General features: G+C 46.8%; 1 protein-coding gene across 6 annotated transcripts in view; it reads right to left on the minus strand.

Moving 5' to 3' along the window:
- Arhgef4 (Rho guanine nucleotide exchange factor 4) overlaps nucleotides 1–16007 on the minus strand; it is a 146657-nt gene extending 130650 nt beyond the window's left edge. For 2 of the 6 annotated variants that reach the window (XM_076915086.1, XM_034521472.2), the window contains exon 1: nucleotides 15766–15915. In XM_076915086.1, coding sequence (XP_076771201.1) covers nucleotides 15766–15804 — 39 coding nt within the window. In that variant the 5' untranslated portion in view covers nucleotides 15805–15915. Of the gene's footprint in view, nucleotides 1–15765 lie in introns of all 6 variants that reach the window. The other 4 variants (XM_034521471.2, XM_076915085.1, XM_076915087.1 and 1 more) reach the window with 4 other exon arrangements.
- Nucleotides 16008–20339: the final 4332 nt, after the last annotated feature.

A 20339-nucleotide genomic window follows, 5' to 3' on the forward strand; every position in this document is an offset into this window, starting at 1 on the left:
CACTTCAGATATATAAAGCTTCTTAACATCTAAAACTCAATTAATGGAACCCATTATAGCAATAGGCTGGAGAGGGCACCATCATCTGACAGGACCAGATGATCCCATCAATGGAACCAGAGAGAGGGAGCCTTTGACAACCATTATGTCAAAGTGAAAACTCTCGACAATCAGAACATAGTAATTTACCCTAAACTTGATGAAAAACAAACAAACCACCACCAACAAAACACCTTGAGACAAACCACAGGTAATGTTACACTTTATGGTGAGACAGTAGAAGCTTCACTCCTAAGACTGGGGCCACGTCACCAATGCCCACTCTTCCCATTCCTATTCAATATTCTATTGGATGTTCCAGCTAATCCAATAAGGTAAAGAAATGAAATAAAAATAGATAGGAATAAAAAAAATCATGAACTACAACTTTTTTCAGAGGTCATAATTTTGTTTACATGGAAAATTCCAAGAAAACTAGAAAATATTCCTAATAGTAGGGTTCGCCAGGTAATGAGATACACAATCAACAAATAAAACCAAAAGCAAAACCCAGTGTATAGTAATAGCAATATGCAACCAGAAATGGACGTGTAAACACAAATAATATCCGTGATGGTCTCGGAAGCTAAGTACTTAGGCAGGAACGTGCCACAGCCACTTTCTCCTTTCCAGTTTCTCCATGTCTCCAGAGCAATTGCTCCGGCTATGGACGTCGGGCACACCTCCTTTCCCTTTACTTCCATTATGGATTCCTTCCCCAGTAACAGCCTTTGTCTAGGGTCAAAAAGGAGGTCAACACAAAATCCAGAAGACAATCATAACTCCGGCATCATAGTTTTAACCGGACTTCTTAGTTGAGGTCTGCTGAATGTTGTAATCAACAATTTGATGTTTGTCTATGTGTCTGTTCTTCAAAGCCAAACCCCAGCTTATGGCAAGTAAATCTACGTACTGTGTAAGTTTATAAAGATTTCTTGTGTTTTATGATAAGACTTACCTGTAAACTTACAAAGTGTCACAGTTTAATGGTATATGCACAGGCACTATTAATGCATTACTTTATCCTATGTATGTATTTTGGATTCAGCTTTCCTTCATTAAGGTGATATCAAACGGCACTGTTTTCTAAGCCAAACCACTGCCATCTTTGTAAGACCAGCTGTGGCTGCTTATAAAAGCTCATTGCAGCTAGATTTATTGGTTGTTGATGTTCCATCATAGAGAAGGGGTTAAGGAGGGTCACCTGGGTATCCAGTCATCCTTCGAGCCAGTTGCATGCAACACTGTCTTAAGTGCATATTGCCTCGGGACCCAGAGTATATGGTTTTGGAAGACTAGGCCAGGGCTTCCCACACACAACTTTGAGGAAGCTATCAACCATACTGGCTAAAGTCTTTTCAGTGTATTTGTTTTGGGGACATCCATATCTGTGTCAGTAACTCCTTACCTAAGCTCTGTGGGTAAGCCCAATAATTCACTGGGTCCTCCAGATGAACCTTGGTGAAGTCAGATTTTGTTTTATCATTGAGACTTAATGATTTCTCACCCACCCACCTCCAGGATAAAAATCTCACCAACAGATGGTAAATTTATTTATTAATGTTCCTATGTCCCATAGAATTAAAAAAGAAAACCAGTAAGTAGAAGAATATGTAAGAAAGATTTAACAATGGAATCTTATTTATTTATTTATTTATTTATTTATATTTATTTGGTTTTGAAACAGGGTCTTACTATGTAGCTATGGCTGTGGCTATCCTAAAACATATTATGTAGACCAGGCTGGTCTTGAACTCAGAGATCAGCCGCCTTCTACCTTCCAAGTGCTAGGATTAAAGGTATGTACCACTGCCACACCTGTCTAAGAATGAAAAGATTTTTAGTAAAAAAGGGAGAAGATTAAGATTTTTTTTTCAAAACCCAAAAGAAAGCTGAATCATTTAAACAAGTTACAAAGGCCTGGGCAAGTCACACAAAGAATGAGACTTTATGTATATGAAGTTAGAATTTCTAAGGTCAAAGTTCAATTCATGGATATGGAGCTTCTGCCTAAATCAATGGCGTTATTGTTCTGTTCTTCTTAACAATTACAAGTTCGACTTAGAAAACCAAAATGTATAACTAATCAGAGTTTCTTTAAGTGTTTGGGATTTTTTGCTGAAACTTATTACATCAATTAAAAGTAGCAGAAGTTGATCTTCTGCATGTTACATAACTATAGCAGAGGTCTATACGGACATGGTCAGAGAGGCTAAAAACAGGACAATGGTTTGCCTCTTGCCTGCTGTGGTGGTTTGAATGAAAATGGCCCGCATAAGGAGTGGCACTATTAGTAGGTGTGGCTCTGTTGGAACAGTGTGGCCTTGTTGGAGGAATTGTGTCATTGGGAGTAGACTTTGGGATTTCAGATGTTCAAGCAAGGCCTAGTATCACTCTCTCTTCTTTCTGTCTGCTGATCTGAGTATAAAACTCAGTTACCTCTCTAGCCCCATGTCTTCCAGCATGCTGCCTTACTTCCTGCTGTGATGATAATGGACTAACCTTTTGAACTGTAAACCAATCCTGATTAAATATTTTCCTTTATAAGAGTTGCTATGGTCGTGGTGTCCCTTCACAGCAATAGAAACCGTAACAAACAGAATCAAAGGATGACAGGAGTAGCCAATAGATGAGTGCTATGTAACCCCATCAAAAAACACTAATGGACTTTGATTCAGACAATTAAAAAAAAAAAAAAAACATACTCCGTCCTGGCTTCTCCTCTTACTGGTCCAGGACTTGTTCTAATAGCTCTTCTTTATTTCCTCTCTCACATCTCTTTCCAGGTACCAGTAAAGAACTTTATTTCCTCCCTATACCAGGCTGTTATGCAAATAGAACTACTGATGAATTTTTAGGGTCTGTGATGATTTGAATAAGAATGGCCCCTATAGGCTCATATAGTTGAATGCTTAGTCATCAGAGAGTGGCACTACTTGAGAAGGATTAGGGGGTGTGGTCTTGTTGGAGTAGGTGTGGCTTTGGGGGCAGGGCATCACTGGGCACAGGCTTTGAGATTTCAAAAGGCCATGCCATGCCCAGTCTCTGTCTCAGCCCCCAGATCAGGATGTAGTTCTTAGCTACTTCTCCAGCACCACACCTGCCTGCTACTAGGCTCTCTGCTACGATAACAATGGACTAAGCCTTTGAGGCTGTAAGCAAGCCACTAATGAAATGTTTTCCTTTATAACAGTTAAGAGTTGCCATGGTGTCTCTTCACAGTAACAGAACAATGACTAAGCAGAGTCTTTTAGATAAACCCAGTGGAGGAGTACCCTGACTGCCATATCTGGGACCCCCATTCAGCTGAAAGAAGACAGATTGGCCATCACCCCAATGCCACAATGCAGTTAGGGTTACCTCTTTGGGGGGGGGCAGTGATGATGAAACAGTTTAAAATTGTGAAGACAGTGTAAAGTCTTCCTAATGCTGCAACCCTTTAATATAGTTTCTCGTGTTGTAGTGACCTCCAATCATAAAATTATTACCATTGTTACCTCAGAACTGACGCTTTGCTACTGTTAGGAATCATAATGTAATTATTTTTTGAACATAGAAGGTTGTCAATGGTGTCGCAACCCACAGATTGGAAACGACTGGTCTAGTGGAAAAGACCCCCCAAAGAAAAGCAACCAGGTTGTCTTTTGACTGAAAGCCAGGAACATCAGTAGTTCTCTTGGCAGTCTCCTCCTTACCAGAGGCTGGAGATAGCAAGGGTGTTCTGTGGGCTCTGATCTGACTTCTAAGCAACTCTAAGGATACCCTCAAAGAGGGAATGTATTATGGTAATGAGTATCGGTGAAAGTGTGCTAAGAGGAAAAGTCCTGCTCAATAGAATACAATCTCTCATCTGGTAGGCACTTAATTCCAGTTGGGCTAGGTTAACTATTTGGCTAAGGGACATCCCTCAGTCTCTCAGGAAGGCAGGATCACCTTAAGGCAAGCTAAAGAGACAGCTAGATGAATTCATTCTTTGGGTTAGGCGCTTGCCCAGAGACTCATTGAAACCACTGTCACCAAAGAATCTTGTCACTTACTGTTACTGGAGACTTCAGGAAGTCAGCTGAGTTTGAAGGGCTGTTAGGAACGTAAGTGAAACCATTGTGGGAAACTTGAAAACCATCCTGTGTGACTTGGAATAATGTGATGCTTGTGAGATAAGGATCCATAAACAAGGCAGCTTCGATATGAGCCCGGCCTTAGCAGTCTCTGATAAGTTAATGAACCAACCCCAAGATAACTCGATATGTTAAAGAATCAACCAACCAACCCTGAGCTTCAAACCCAGATTGCACAAAGCTAATTCCCACGAGAACAATAAAAAAAAAAAAAAAAAAAAAAAAAAAAAAAAGAACTTGGGGGGTGGGTTGAGTTGACACTGCTGTGCTCCTGAGTGGAGGCATCAAAGCCCCTGTGTTGATCCCATAAGCAATGGGACTTTGAAACTAGTCACCCTGTGATTCTGACTTCTGTGACTGTCAGGCTTGTTGGGATTGTGGCATCCTTGCCAAGTACACACATGCCTGCCTGTTTAGGATTAACCATTGGTTGAAGCTCAAGGACCAGCCTTGCCATCCTCCTGGCCTGCCACCCTCAGAGATGGATGCAGTTCAACCCCCAAGTGCTCTCAGGGGAGGGTAGAGGATTCCTCAGCCAAGCCAACTGCAGAACCCCCACCACCACCACCACCTTTCTGGCTTGGTGAGGCATCTAGTTAAAAGAGACTACTGTAATCTTTATAATAGCCCGGTATTGAGAGGAATGTTTGGATGATTAAACCCAGCATATTCAAAAGACAAATCTCTTGTAGACACCCTAAACGCCTCAAGTCTACTGGCCCCCCAATAGTCACAGGGGGAAAAAACCCAACAATGTATAATAGAGAGGAAAATTGCTTAAGGGGTAATTTTTCTCTTTGCGTGTTTCTTTGTGGGACACTGAGAATATTTTTTCTATGCTTACTAAAAGAGGAAGGAGCAAGAATTTAGTTGGTGTGAGACCGCCAAATTAAAGATGCCCATGATTATTTAAAGGCTCAGGAAGTTTTTCTTAGGAAACAAAAATCACACTCAGGCAGACTCTCTAGAAAGGGCTCCTGCCATTTTCTTTTTGAGCAACTAGGAGGAAGGGGATGAGGAAGGAAAGAAAGAAGGAAGGAAGGAAGGAAGGGAGGGAGGGAGGGAGGGAGGGAGGGAGGGAGGGAGGGAGAAAGGGATGGGAACAGAGAAAGAGCCCTACAGGAGAGCAATGCCTGAATAACCTATAAATTCAGTATCAGGAGCACTGCACAGTAAGCTACCTCTCCAACCCTCTTCACCTTGTGTTTTGAAACAGGGTCTCCTACCTTCACCTGGAGCTGGCTAATAGCCAACAAGCCAGGAGAGCTGTGTTGGCTGCTCCACACAAGCTACAGAGAAATGCCTGTCTCCGCCTCCCTTGTAACTGTGGGTATAACACTCCCCACCTGTCCTGGTTTTTTGCTTGTTATTTGTTTGCTGTGGGTTCTGGGCATTTAGCGCGTGAGGCAAGCGTTTTACAAATGGGGCCATCTCCCCAGCCCTCCAGCTCTTTAGGAGTTACAATTTATTGAGCTGTAATTCACATATTGAACAAATCACCTATTTCCAGGAATTAAGTGTTTAAAATAAGTTAGCAGGCTTGTATAGACATCATCTTAGTCTGTTTTGGAACACTTCCACTCTCCCTAAGAGAAATTACAACTTATTAGCAGTGGTGCCTACTGCTCCTTTGTGGAAGCTCCTAGGCCTAGCAGCTGCTACTCTGCCTTTGTGTCTGTCTGTTCTGCAAAGCTCCCATAAAAGGAATAACATGTTGTTACTGGCTCCTGTCAGTAACGCTCAGTTATTTTGAGTCTCATCGGAGTTGATACATGTGTCAACTCATTCTGTTGCTAAACAGGATTCCATTGTGTGGAGGTAACACAGTCTGTTTATCTTCTCTGCTCAAAGACACCCGGGGACCCAGGGGACAGCTGGGTGGGTAAGGGTCCTGCTGTAGACACATGAGGACCTGAGTTCAAATCTCCACCACCCACATGAAAAGCCTGGCACAGCTGCTGATAGCCCTGCAATCCCAGTGCAAAGACAGGCGGAAACAGGGGGATCAGTGTGTTGAAGTCTGGACCCCAATATGGTGGATTTTCAGACTGATAATCCTAGCTCTAAGTTTAGTGAGAGAGCTTGTGTTGATAATACTAGGATGCCTGACCTGAACACACAGGCACATATTCCACACATACATCCAGCTACATGCAAACGACACCTGAGCTCTTCCCAGTCTGGGATGCGCCTTGCAGAAGTAGCTTCGAGTATCCAGGAACAAGTCCCTGTGGACCTGTGATTTGATTTCTTTTTGTCAAATGTACTTTAGTAGTTCTGCTTGGTCAAGTGGCAACTTTGTATGTAGCTGGTGAAGTGTTTGCCGGTGTGCTGGAACCATCTCACAAAACCCGCCAGGATGGTGCAAGGCTCCCAGCTTCTCTACAAGGTACCAAGGACTCCTGGCATCTTCATTGTTTAATGACAAGAAGACATAGAGGACCATCTCACCATAATTCTTGTTTACATTTCCCAGTAACTGATGACAGTGAAGGAATCTCTCTGTTGCATGTAACCAGTCACATGTTGATGTCACTGCAGAAGTGTCTACTTAAATCTCAGCCTACTTTTAAATTGAACTGTGCTACTTATGTTCTGGGTGCAAATTCCTGTCAGATGTATCATATGAAAAGATTTTTCTATCACTCAATGGATTGTCTTTTCAACCCTTTCAGAGTGTTTTGTAGACTGGGTCTTTGTTAATTTCAAGTCAATTCCACATCAACTTCATGTTTGTTTTACCATTTCTGCTTTTGTGTGTATCTAAAAGCTACCGTGTAACCGTGTAACCCAAGGAACAAACATTTCCCATTTTATTCTCAGACTTGGGGCTTTGTTAAGTTGATTTTAACTATTTGGTGACACTGAGGCTACACATCAATTTTAGAATTTTTTTCTACCTTAGATAAAATTTATTGGGGTTAAGGAAACTGTATTGAGTCCCTGGAGCAGTCCAGGAAGTCTGACATCAATCCTGGAGCACTATAACTGGCCAATGGAGCACCCTCGGCAGTGATGATGTCAGTCTGAGGAGCACTCTAGTCAGTGATGATGTCAGTCTGAGGAGCACTCTAGTCAGTGATGATGTCAGTCTGAGGAGCACTCTAGGCAGTGATGATGTCAATCCATGGAGCACTCTATGCAGTGATGATGTCAGTCTGAGGAGCACTCCCAGCAACACTGACATCTTAACAATATTAAATGTCCTAATCTATGAACAAAATGTCTTTCCATTTATTTGTGCCTTGGTAAGTTTCTTTCCGCAAAATTTAATACCTTTTAGTACATAAGGCTTTAAAAACTATCCCAGCCCATGTGGTATGGTCCTGGAATTCTGAACGGGCTCTTATGAACTTCCCTTAACAGTGGACCCAATGGAAGGGTGTACTTATGTGCCCCGTCCTCTCACAATGTCCCTGGCATGTAAAAGGTAGATCCCCTAGGACAGCCAAGGGCAAGAGCAGAAGTGCCTATTCCTGGAAGCTTACTACCCAAACGTGCAGCCCATATGCAACTCACCCAGGGTTAGCAGACAAGCAAGTTTCTTCTAGTCCCTGTGAAACCCAAGTTTAAGACCAGCCTTGGTATGTGGGACATGGTTGACAGCTGAGGGGAAAGCTCATGAAGCCAGTGTGACACCTGTGAAGCAGGCACACATTCCAGAGAGAAGGCTGAAGCCAGGCTAAGTGGACCACTGCATCCAGGGTGGTGCATCTACCTTAGGGCAGCAGGGGAGACTGACACTTCTTATTCAGCCCTGCACTATGCTCCACCTGCAACTCTGAATTTTCAGTCCCTGAATGGTAATATCACACTGCAGACTACTGCATAGTGTTTCCTCTAGCTGATCTCAAGGTGGGCCTTGGGATAGGTACAGGGCACTCCAAGGGACCATGGTGATGCTGAGCCAACCTATCTCTGTGGCAAAGGCTCTACAGGACAAAGTAAGAACCTCTGGAGCTAAAGAATGGAACACCTGTAGAATTGGTGCCTCAGCATGGCTGTGGTGGCACATGCTGGCATCCCTGTCCCGGAAGTACCAGCACAAGATGACTCTTCCCTGGAACCTAAATGGCTTCTCAGGTTGTCTTTGGCAGGCTCAGGACCTCCAGGATCAGCAGCCTGCTTTAAGCTTAGGAGGCCTTTCGATACTGCCCTAGCTTCAGAGAATGTCCCCCCTCCAGGCTCTAACTATTTATACCCAGCTCCTGAGTTCTCAGTTCCAAGAAGATATGGCCTTCAAAGTTGGTTCCCACTAGCTGTGCCTCAAGTCACAACATATTCCCCATGCGACAAGTACAACCTGGCACTCTCCAAAGTACAGGAGATGCCAAGGCTCCACTCACCTTCTGGATATCACTTCCCCTGCCTAATTCCTATACTGTATCTTTCACTGGAGGTCTTCACTGCCACCAATAGATCCTTGCTGACATCTGCCTTTAAGCATACTCTCCTTTGTCCTGGGCATGCTCTTCCCTCTCACCTCTTGGTCTCCCATACATCTTGTGTTGAATCACCCTGTCTCACCCATGCAGGCTTCTTGGAACTTCTGAAGGCAGCTCAGTGCCCCAAGACGAGGCTTCCCACACTGTTATGAATGGTCTGGTCCTGCTGGATTCCTTTTTGGTGAGGATCTGTGTCTCCTATCCTGGCCACTACTCAGCTGCATCCCTGGTTGCAAAGATTATGCTCACTGCAGGGATCACTACCTGTGCTTTTCAGAGGGGCCAGCCTGCCCAGCTCTGCTAGGGACCAAGTGCAACCCAGGCATGGTCTATGTAGAAGGATTTGTTACCCTCATTATAAAAACAGCACCAGTGGTGAGACCCATACGGATGACATGCTTGGCGTATGCCCTGTACTATTCAGGTACTCCTGAAGTGGAGCAGGCGTGGTGGTCTATCCAGGCAGATTCAAGCTGTAGCCTGCAGGCTACATGTGTCCCAGCACATGTGAGGATGACAGTGTCATATCACAGTGTCAAAGGTTGGACACCCCTGGATAGAGAAACAGGCACTTAAAAGGGCTGAGTCTTGTCTAAGGATTGGAATTTGGACAGAGGTTCTCTGCCTCCAAATCTAAGGATAGATTACCTTAATTACCAAGACCCAAAAGACTCTCAGGGAACCACACAGAGACCCTGAGCAAAATCTCTTAGATCTTGGTCCCAGTGGTGGGGACAGAACCTGGAGCTTAATGCAAGCTAGGTAAGTGCTCTACCCACTGAGCCACAAGCCCTATGCTTCCTGCTGGTACCCACCTGGAATCTCAAAGACAGTCAGAGCAGATGATGGTAGCAGTCAAAGGTTTATAGTCCCCTGGTGACATCCCCCAGCTTACTTGTGTGACACCCAAAAAGTGTCAATCTAATCTCTTACCTGTTGGTGTTTGTCTGTTTGTTTCCCTCCCAGGAGGATCCCAGCTACCCCCCCCTTTTGGCTCAGAGAAAGCATGTCATAGCCCCAGCACTGACACATCCCTGCAGTACCCCAACAGGGTGGAAGTGATCTGTCTGGAAAAACCAGAAGATGCCCTGCCCTTCCCCCAGCTCTACAGGAAGCACCAGCTGAGAATGGGTTCTCACCCGCACTTCCTAGAGACTCACCTCCCTCAGCCTGAAAAGACCGAGCTGTCTGAGAACAACGCTGTGCAATCTACTGACCAAACCAGAGCTGGCAGGGAGCACTGACCTGACAGCAGCTTGTAGGTACATGCAATGCCAATTACCAGCTGGGAAGGCAGGACCTGCTTCTCAGGTCACAATCCTCCCAGCCCCAAGGCCTCCAGAGCAGGAAGAAGTCATCCCATCCCCTAGCCAAGAGCAGCTTTCTTTCTCTAAGTACAACACAAGAACAGTCAGGACTCTGGCACAGGTCAGTGCTCAACCCCCAGGTAGTTCATATCTGTCTTCCCTGCCCACCATCCTGTAGGTGCCCAGCTGGGTGTATCCTGTAGCTGAGTGCCATGGGAAGTCTCATGTACTGGCAGACCATAGACAGGGCCTGAAGAACAATATCCACCTGCATAGGGGCAGAAGCCCTCGCTCTGACTATCTCTAGCTAACTGTGCTCTACACAGGCACATAGGCAAGGAATATCCAGGGCCCTCACTAAAAGCCTGCACCATTGGAAAGAAATTGATTCTTGTTCCACCACTTCTGTAGGATTCTGTTCTCCTGTTCTCAGCCCGTCTGCAGAGTAAGGCCGAAGTTAAGAGTGTATAAGAGTGTAAAGGTGTGTCTTCGTGTTGTGAAGGGGCTTGAATATGTCCCCTGTGTGTGTGGGGGGGTGCCTACCATGGTCCATAGTCTATTTCTATCCCACATACACATAACCGGCTTTCACATAGCGAGAGCCTTGTGTCTTTGCTACAGAGATATATTGGATCAAATGGATGGAGTCTCCTGCAAACCTCCTCTAAACTGAAATTTCCTTAGGACTGAAAAAAGAGGGAGGCTCATCAGATTCAAAAGGTTGACAGGATCCACCAGCCCCACCTGAGGTTACAAAAGCCTTAAACAACTGCTGGGGCTGGGGACACGCCCCAGCTGCTCAGGTTGTTTGGTGGCTGTGCAGGAAGCCACAGGGAAGCAGCTTTAGTGAGTTGTTACCCACCCTGGGGCAGGCTCTTCAGTGATGGTGTTTCGTCATTCACATGTAAGTATCATCTCGGTGGTACTCCTATAAACCACCTCAGTAAACTCACCGGTTCACTAAGCTAGACTAGGGTAAGGTCCTTTGCTCTGCCATCTCTGTGTCCTATCTGGGTGAGCAGATGTTCCTGGAACTCTCCCATTGTAAGACTGGAGTGTGAGAGTCAGCTGCAGCTCAGGCCACAGCATGGCTGCATGCCTTAGCTCTTCCCCTCTCACGGATGCCCACAGGTTCCCTCTGAGTTCTCAGCTAACCAACTTCTAGTCTCCCGCCTGGGGAAGCCAGTTTGCATGAAAGTGGGTCTGGGTGGCTATGAATTCTGCTCCCCACCTCCTTCTCTGGGTTCCTGCCTGGGAATCAGAGAGATGGCTTCAGGTTTGTGCTGTAGAATCTTACTATGTTCAAAAAGATATAAGAAGAGACACCCCTCTTCTGCCAAGTGGACCCTGACGTCCTCTCCTCAGGTAACTCCTACAAGTTGTCCTCTTACTTCTACATGCATTCAGTGGCATCCATGTACCCACACACATGCAGTGGCATGCATGTACCCACACACGTTCATACGTACACATCAATAAAGATAACTAAAACAAAAACAAAGCAAAAACCCCAAAACTATGTCAGGGGCTGGGACCATGAGGACATAAATTTGGATCCCCCCAGGACCTACATAAAAAGTGAGGCATAGTAGGGTATGCCTGGAATCTCAGCACTTCTCAGGCTGCAAGGGAAACAGGAGGATCCTACCCAACTCGGTCAGATCATTGAGCTCCAGGTTCAAAGAGAGACCATGTCCCCTCACCCTGCAAAATGGAGATTAATTAATGAAGTTACCAGGTGTCTACTTCAGGCCTACACACATACATGTGCATGCACTCCCCTCCCACACACACAAGAAAAATATAAAACAAAATATAAATTAGGTCTGCCAGATCAATGACCAGAACTGGCACACAGTAGGTGATCAATAAATATTTGTTGAATAAACTCCACTGCCCTTATGCAAGTCCCTGACCTGACTCCGAAGGTCATTCACTAAAAGAGGAGGGGCTGTGCTGTAGTTTGGAAAGGGACTGTCCACTGAAGTCTCATGTTCAAAAGGCTTGTCCTTAGATTGGTGTAGAGGGAGGTAAACCACGCCATTAAGAGATGTGGCTTAGGGAGAGGTTTTAGGTCAGAACCTCATCCTCCCTCTCAACCCCAACCATTGATCCACTATGTCTCCTCCATCCCGTGCTATCTCACCACAGACCCAAAGCAACAGGACAAACCATCCATTCACAGAAACCCCCAAACCCTCTGTCTTGTCTTGAGATAAGTTAATTATCTCAGGTGTCTTGTTAACATGACAGAGTTGACTAGTGAATACCTGAATTCGCACCAGAGGCGCAATGTCAGTTTTCCAGGTGTCTACAAAAAGAGCTACATAGACCTTTTAGGGCATTCTAAATATTGGTTCTGAGATATTTCCTGGTAGCTCAGGGTGTCACCAAATTTCACCAGCAGGAATAAGAGCTCAACAGCTGAAGAGGCATGCCACGTCACAGAATAGTGCCACAGCCACCTCAAAGCAACCACTCTGAACCTGTCCTGTGGTGACTTCCCTGTCCTGAGTGTCAGTTGACAAAGACATAATCTACAGCTGACAGAAACTCCACCCTGTCCCCTGACCCATGATGCACACATGTATGTAGCAAGAACGATTAGCTGGGAGCCTCGGGAGTACGCTCCACTCCCGAGCAGTGGTTCACTGCCACTCCTTCATCCTTGGGCACTAAAGCACACCACCAGCTGAGAAGAGCGGTCCCTGCTGCCTGCCCAGTTAGCCTGCCTGTCAGGTTTGTGCAGCGGCCATGAAGCAATGAAGAAGCCAGCAGGTGGCCAGTAAGATGGCTGATGATCTGAGTTCAATCCTTGGACCCTTTGTAAGTGTGGAAGAAGAGAACTAAGTCCACAAAGTTCCCCTCTGATCTCCGTCCATGTACCATGGCACGCACATGTCCTATCATCATATATATCATATACGTAATAATTAAAATGATACCCTAGGCTGACCTATGGGGATTCTCTCATCGCCATGTGGTCTCCATACTGAAACACACTCATTATTATCTCTGGCACTAATAAAAAGTTGGGTTTTTATGGCACCTGCTTACACGTACCTATATATACACACCTGTACACAGACATGCCTGGAAGACACAATCATATGCATGTATCCTATTGTGTATGTATGCATCAGAGCATGCCAGTGTGAATGTGCATGAACAAGCAGGCCAGTATGCATATACTGTGTGTGTACATGTCTGTAGAAGCATGCCAGTATACATGTATATGTACAAGCAATAGTCACCAGATGTCTATTTATGACCTATATACATGCACACACACAAATATCCATATGCATATATGTATGTGTATGAATAAGTATGCCGGATGCATGCATTCATGTATATACAAGAATACCAGTGTACATGTGTATGTGTGTACCTGAGCACATTTGATGTATGCGTGTGTGTGTGTATGTGTGTGTGCATGCTGTGTGTTTAGTTATAGGAGCATACCAGTATGTATGTACATTTATGTGTATAAGCTTGCAGGTGTATGTACATGCATGTGTACATGAGCATGCCAGTGTATGTACTCTGCATATATGCATGGATACACAGGCATGCTGATATGTGCATACCTATGTGTACACATGTTTACACAAGCATGCCCGTGTATATTCCTGTGTGTGGACATATGGGCACCACAGGCTAGTGTGCACACATATGTTTGGGAATCAGCAGAAACAGATCACACTCCCAAGACGGGGGCCACACAAGCCTTCACTGTCTTCTCACTAACTGCTACCCCTCAGCTAACAGAGACCTGTCCCTTCCTGTCCTCAATGGCCTCTTGGTGGTCTGTGATATTGTACTGTGAGGTCTTAGATGTTGTATTAGACATAGGACAAGTTTAATGAAGACAGAGAGATCTACCACTTCGGTGGACAGCTGGGATGTCCGGTTGTCTCTAACATTTTAGAGTACTCCCCTTGAAAGAGACATGCAGAATGGTGGCCTGCATGGATGGGGCTCTGGCCTTCTGAGACAGTACATATCCCTCCTGGTACCACCAAAGGTTGTGCTCTGTGGGGGCCCATAGCAAGGGTGAGCTCTCTGGCTGGCCTACTTGAACTAAACTATGTCTGGCATGCTTGTAGTGGGTTTGAGTGAAGCACAGAGCCTGAAGATGGGCCCAGCAGAAGCCTGGTCTACCTGGGCTTTTGGCATCTGAGGCGCGGTTCCTCCTGGGACTCAAGAGAGATTAACTGTGGCTCTGTTAACAATCTATCTCCAGACAGGTGCCTGTCACCAGGTAATTCAGAAGCCCACTAGAGCCAGTGGCATCTGTCACTTCCCACATCACCAGTGTCTGTGGAAGCAAAAGTGTAATCTGCATTCACGTGTGTCTCTGTAAGCTGTACCTGTAAAGCCAGAAATGAAGGTGGTGGCCTCCAGCTCCTCCCAGGGGAGAGCCTGCAAGGCATATCATCCTGTCCTCAGTATACATGGAATGTAGTAAGAGGGTCTGGAGACAGGACAGTGAGTAAGAGGGGCATGTGAGAACATACTGTCCCCCAGTTCCCAGGCCTGGTTAGCAAAGGGGCAAGCTGTCCCAGAATTGCCAGCAGCCTCCCCGTAGGCTACACTCTGCCTGTTCCGTGAACTGAGACAAACAAAGCCTGGAGATTCTGTCTAGCTGACTTGTCACCTCAGCCACCTGCTGTTTACTGTTACCTACAGTCATACCCGGGGAAGAACCAAGGTTCCCCCGGCTCACAAAAACACCACCCACCTACTGCATTAAGACCCTCACCTGAAAGGAGCAAAATGAATTAACCACACTTCCAAACAGGAAAACAAATCCCAAAGTGGTTAAATGATTATTCCAAGATAGCTTGGGATTCTGTGGCAGGGTCATCATTCCAAGAGTCTGAACAGCACAAAACAGCGAGCCCGGCATGCTCGCCTTTCTCCCACATCAATGCCGAGCCCCCCCCCCCCCCGCCCCCATCCCTTATCATCTCCCTCTGTGATTATGCTGTAACCACCTTAGTGGTTACGGGTAAGCAGGCTGCCCTTCCAGATGGCAGAGGCAAAGGTTGAGGTCAGGCATGGCTTCTTCTAGCAGGTCTGGGTCGCCTGCTTCTCCCCTCGGAGCTCTCAGAACCAGAAGACTGCCTCACCAGCAGCCATCACCTGCCAGCTTATCCCTGAGCTTCCTCCTGCTAACACTTCCGGATTCTTGAAGCCTTGGTCCTGAAGTCAGGGCAGGTTCCCACCTCCCACACTGAGCACTTGGAGAGGTGGAGCTTGGCAACCTGCAGCCAACTACCCCTCTGCCAGTGCCCTGCAGCCTGCTGCCCACCCCAGGGTCCCTGTGTGGGCAAGAGACGTGGTAGCATCACAGTAAAGTGGGGTCTCCACGATCGATCGGGTACCCCAGTCCAGGACTCAGCTCTTCTACTAAGTTCCGATTCTTAGGCACTTGTTCACGAAGGTGCCCCAACCCAGATTCTCCCTCTGATATATCCAGGTTAACAATAGCATCCATTTCCTGGGTAGCTCTAGCTACTCAGCTACCCAGCCAAGGCTGTGAGAAACCCAGGAGTGCTCGACAGTGCCAATCTCTCCAGCCTCGGTCAAGTCCGCCTCCCCAGCCTCTCCTCCCCTGTGCGCCTCTTTCTCCCTCTGTCCCGCAGTCCCCAAGGCCACACTCTGGCAGGCCACCACCTCCAGATCCAGCACACCCAGAAGCTGCGACTGCGGCGCGGATCGTTCTTGGGTACCTCGCAGCCACCAATAGACCGCCCAGGGCGCAGTGGCGTGCGCGGCTGTCCCCTCAGCAACCCCAGCAAAACTCTGAAAGCAAACTCGGCTTTGGGGCCCCGAGACGACGTCTCTCACCTTAAAGAAGCTGCGAAGGAAGTGCACCACACTGAGCATGGTGCTGCCCGGGCACGACGGCCACCCGCTGCTCCTGGCCGCACTGCCGAGCCGAGCTCCGGACGCCACCCCGCGCCCCGCCCCATGGTCTGCCCTGGACCGCAGAGGAGCCCCGCCTCCGCAACCCGGCCACGCCGGGCACGTGCGAGTCCGCAGGGACTTGTCCAAACACTGGTTCCGCCCGCCCACTAGGAATCTGAGAGTAGTCTAAGTAAGAAAAGGACAAGTGGATCCACAGCGGTCTATCTGCGGCTCACTGGCAAGCTCACCTCCACCCTTTGATCCCCTAGGTCTGTCTGGCACAAACTCCTATGACTAGTGCCTGGCCGTGCTCCTATCGGAAGCAGCCACCTCCCTACCTCAGAGCTTAGTCAAGCTTTGAGAACTTTCAAGATGTTAATGCAGTATTTTAGCTGTTGAGGAAACAGAAGCTGCGCAGAGTCTGTACTCACAAAGCTGGTACTGGGCAATTGTGGACTCAAATCCCTGTAGCTAAATCTTGACCCAGAGCCCACTTCTTGCTCCCTACTCCGATTTCCAGATGTCCTCTGACAGATGACTGTGACTGGCAGAAAAGTGAGGTGTGTCCTGGATGCTGTGAGACAGAAGCAGGTGACACGGACACAGAGGGTCTCTAGAGTCACGTTTTTGATGAGTCATCAATTTTTTAGTTTCATTTGTGTGTTCATGCACAAGCATACACATGCCACAGGAAGATGTTCCGGAACTTGGTTCTTGCTCCCCGACTTCCCCCTTGGAGACAGTCTCTCACTGAGTATGTAGTTGGTTTTTCTGCTGGAGTGGCTGGCTGGCTGGCTGTAAAGTCCAGCTATCCCGTCCTATCTCTGCCAGGTTCCTCTGACTCAGGAAAGGAGTTATGGACAGATGTGGCCACACCCAGCTTTTTATGTGGGAGCTGGGATTCAAACTCAAATCCTCGTGCTTGTACATCAAGTTCTCTTAACAACCAAGCCATCTCCCTGGCCCCTAGTTTTGATTTCATAACCCTAAAAGAAAATGTTAAGAAATAAAAAGTAACAAGTGAGGCCAATCTGAGTTATATTCATTTTTATATAAACGCAGCTGGGATGCACGCAAACCTTACACACACACACACACCATTTTTTAAAAGTAGTTGTAAAACAGAATAGAGTGTTCTAATTTTCTGCACAAGTACAACAGAGGCAAAAGTTTGTGTGCATTGTACCGCCCTCAACGGGATCAAGCATTCCATGAAAGTTGACATCTGTCCACACTGGCTCTGGGCATCTCTGCTCAAGGCTGCATCCCTCACTCAAGTCCTAGCCCCACTGGTCATTAACGTATTGCCTGGGTGATGGTTGGAGTGTAGTATATTTCTCCTATGTTCAAGCAGCATTTGCTTTTCTACTTCTTTTCAGGCCCCCAGGGCAGCCAGCCTAGGCTGGGCTGAAAGATAAATGGCTAAACCCCAGTGGGGTCAATTACTTCAGAGAAGCACCCGGACATTATATGGAGGGACTGCATCTGTCACCCTCTGTGCTATCCAACTTGCTAGAAAAATATCCCTGAGTCACATGAAAATGGAGAAAAGAGTCCGTGCTCAGAACTGGACTTTTGGCTGCATGGGCACTGCGTATTCAGTCTTGAACACTGCCCTGAATCTGTGTTCTTCACATGGGAGGGAACCACACTGCCTAGAGAGGAAGTAATCCACTGTTGCAGGTTTCCATGGAGAGTCTGTTTGTATTTACCCCAGAGAGAAGCAACCAGGGACCAAAGAAAGGATTCCATTGCAATTCCATCTTGGTGAGCCACTATTTGTTGGAGTTCTCAGAGTACTGTGGGTGGGGGGGTTACTTTCAGGAGTTTGGGTAACTCAGGTGGCTGCATCCCTGAAAAACCTACCCCTGCATGGCTGAGCATGCAATGGATGTTGTATTGCATGGATGGAGTCTCCTGAGGAGCTTGCATGGAAGTCTCCTCTTCTCCAGGAGTTTCGTGCAGTTGAATATAACCTCTGGGAAGAGCCTCTTGTGCATTTCATGGGGGTTGTCTGCCTCCATGTTCTTTGTAGGACTGAATGCTTCAATCTGGAGGAAATGGCTATAGAGCACCCACTAAGCCTCCCTGGTGCTGACCATGAATTCTGGCTACTGGGAAGGCTAGTGCTAAGCCTTCCCAGAAGAGGGTGAGGACCACTCCAAGTATACATGCCTGGCCACTTGCTCTGCTGTTGTCTGACTAGTGGACTGGCCCTTGGACCACATAACCATCTGGAGGGCATACCAGGGCTCTGCCTCCAATACCATCCAAAGTTTGTAAACAGTTGTCCTGGGGTGCAGCCAGGTGATTTGCATATTAACAAGCTGCTAGTGACACCGTCTTGCATATTAACAAGTTGTGAGTGGCACCTTCCTCCCTCACACCACTGAAACCACATATACAAGCCTGGTCCTGGGCACAGGATCTGGGCCAGCCACCATAGCTGAAGGGTAAGCAGACCCTATGTGGGAGGATTACCATGCGAACAGGTCCAGTCACCAAGTCCTTTCTGTGTCTCAAGGACCCTTGCTATGACTTTACCTCTCAGTAGTCTTGGAGCAGATGGTACCTAATGCTCAAGAGAAAGTTAATTTGACATAGTTTATGTTTGACTCCTCCTTATGGGCAACCGGATTTTAGGAGGACTTGGTGATCCCTTCTCTCGTTTACCATTTAGAATAAAATAAAATGTGGGCTTTTTTTTTTTTTCCTGGATGGTTTCTGCAATCGGGTTTGGAGTTATCTGAATCCACCATGTTTAAATATGACACCAACATCATATCTTCTGTGTGCTACAATTAATTGCAGTCCAGAGGGAAGGTAGGATGGTTGGAAGAGAAACATCATAACAGATGCCAAAAAAAACCAGAAAAGATGGAAACAGACAGACATGTTCCGAACCCTGAGTTTGCATCCTGTACTCCATGTGTTCAGATTTCCTGGGCATACATGTAGACAAGTCTATGCCACCAGCGAGAGTCTGGGATACAAAGCCCAGAAACGTCCCTTGGCTGACATGGCAAGAAAGACATGTATGGAAGAATATAGACTTGATCACAGATCCACAGGCAGAATGCTGACCTGGAGCAAGTAGGAAGGGGAAGAGAAGGTACCTCAGAATTCTGGCTGAGAAGCTACCATCTAAAGAGACTGAGGCTGAAGCTGAGGTTAAGGTCGTGTTCCTGGACTCTAGTCTCCCACAACCTCTGCCAGTAAACCCCGGGCTTCTTGGCCTTTGATGATTCCTTAGGATATAAAGTACAGGGTTGCCTGCATCCCTCATAGGCACTCCAAGCATCCTGGAAGGGAGCTGGTAACTTTCAGCTTTGCTGGTCAGAGGCCAGCCTGCCTGTGCTCCTGTTACAAGTGGGAGATGCATCATGGACATTTGGGGAGAGTGTCCCAAGAACATAGAGCAGGGCTAACTAAGCCTTCCCCCAAGCAGGAGGCCTCCAGGAAACTGCAGACCCTTGAAAGGAGGAAGGACTCCAGGAGGAGGGTGCATTGTTACAGGCATGTGTCACCTACTGAGACCTCAGGCTCCTGTGTCCTGGAGCAAAGAATCAGACTGCAGATTTGTGGACAGAGGTAGAAATTTAGACTGTTTATTGGAGGAAAGAAAGTCATTCCCAAGAATGGAAATAGACCAGACAGCTGGGATGGACCAAGGGTCAAAAGCTCGGATCCTTCATCTTGAGAGAGCACCTGTCTTTTCCTGTATTTGGAGATCCTGGGCTTTTTTTATGTGTGATCTGTTTTGTGACATGTAGCCTGCAGAATGTGTGTGTGTGTGTGTGTGTGTTTGTATGTGTGTGAATACATGTGTGTATCTGTGTTTGTATGTGTATGTGTGTATATTTATGTGTGGTTATGTGTGTGTATTATGTGTGTACGTGTGTGTTTATGTATGTATGTATGTATGCATGTGTGTATGTGTGTGAGAATACACGTGAGTATGTGTTTGTTTATGTATGTATGTATGCGTGTGTTTATGTATGTATATATGTATGTATGTATGCGTGTGTGTATGTGTGTGTGAGAATACACGTGAGTATGTGTTTGTATGTATATGTGTGTGCTTGTGTGTGTGTGTATGTGTTCTAGTCTTCCTCTACCACGGGTTCTTTTATATTTTAAGCTTGATGATCTCTTTCCCTATATGGTCCTTTCCTGCCACTCGATGGCTTCTCCCTCCTCACCATCCAGCCTTGACTCTAAGCACCCACCCTCTCAGACACAACTGAACCTACTCTTAGGCAGGGGCTATTCTCTGCCCAGTACTGACTTTACTCTTACTTTAGGACCGGGGGTCCCTGGTTACAGGATGTGCCCAGCCCCAGTCAGGGATGAACTCGGACAAGGGCAGCACTCCCCTGACCGATGGAGTGGGAGACCAGGAAAGGGTGGAGTTGCCCCTCAAGCCTCCGAGCCAAGTTAATGCTCAATGTTAGGCTTACTCGTGCGATTACTAATGGTGTGGTACATGTCATTAATCCCAGCACATGACAGGC

Source organism: Arvicanthis niloticus, chromosome 17 (genome assembly GCF_011762505.2).
Source record: "Arvicanthis niloticus isolate mArvNil1 chromosome 17, mArvNil1.pat.X, whole genome shotgun sequence".
Lineage (NCBI taxonomy): Eukaryota > Metazoa > Chordata > Mammalia > Rodentia > Muridae > Arvicanthis > Arvicanthis niloticus.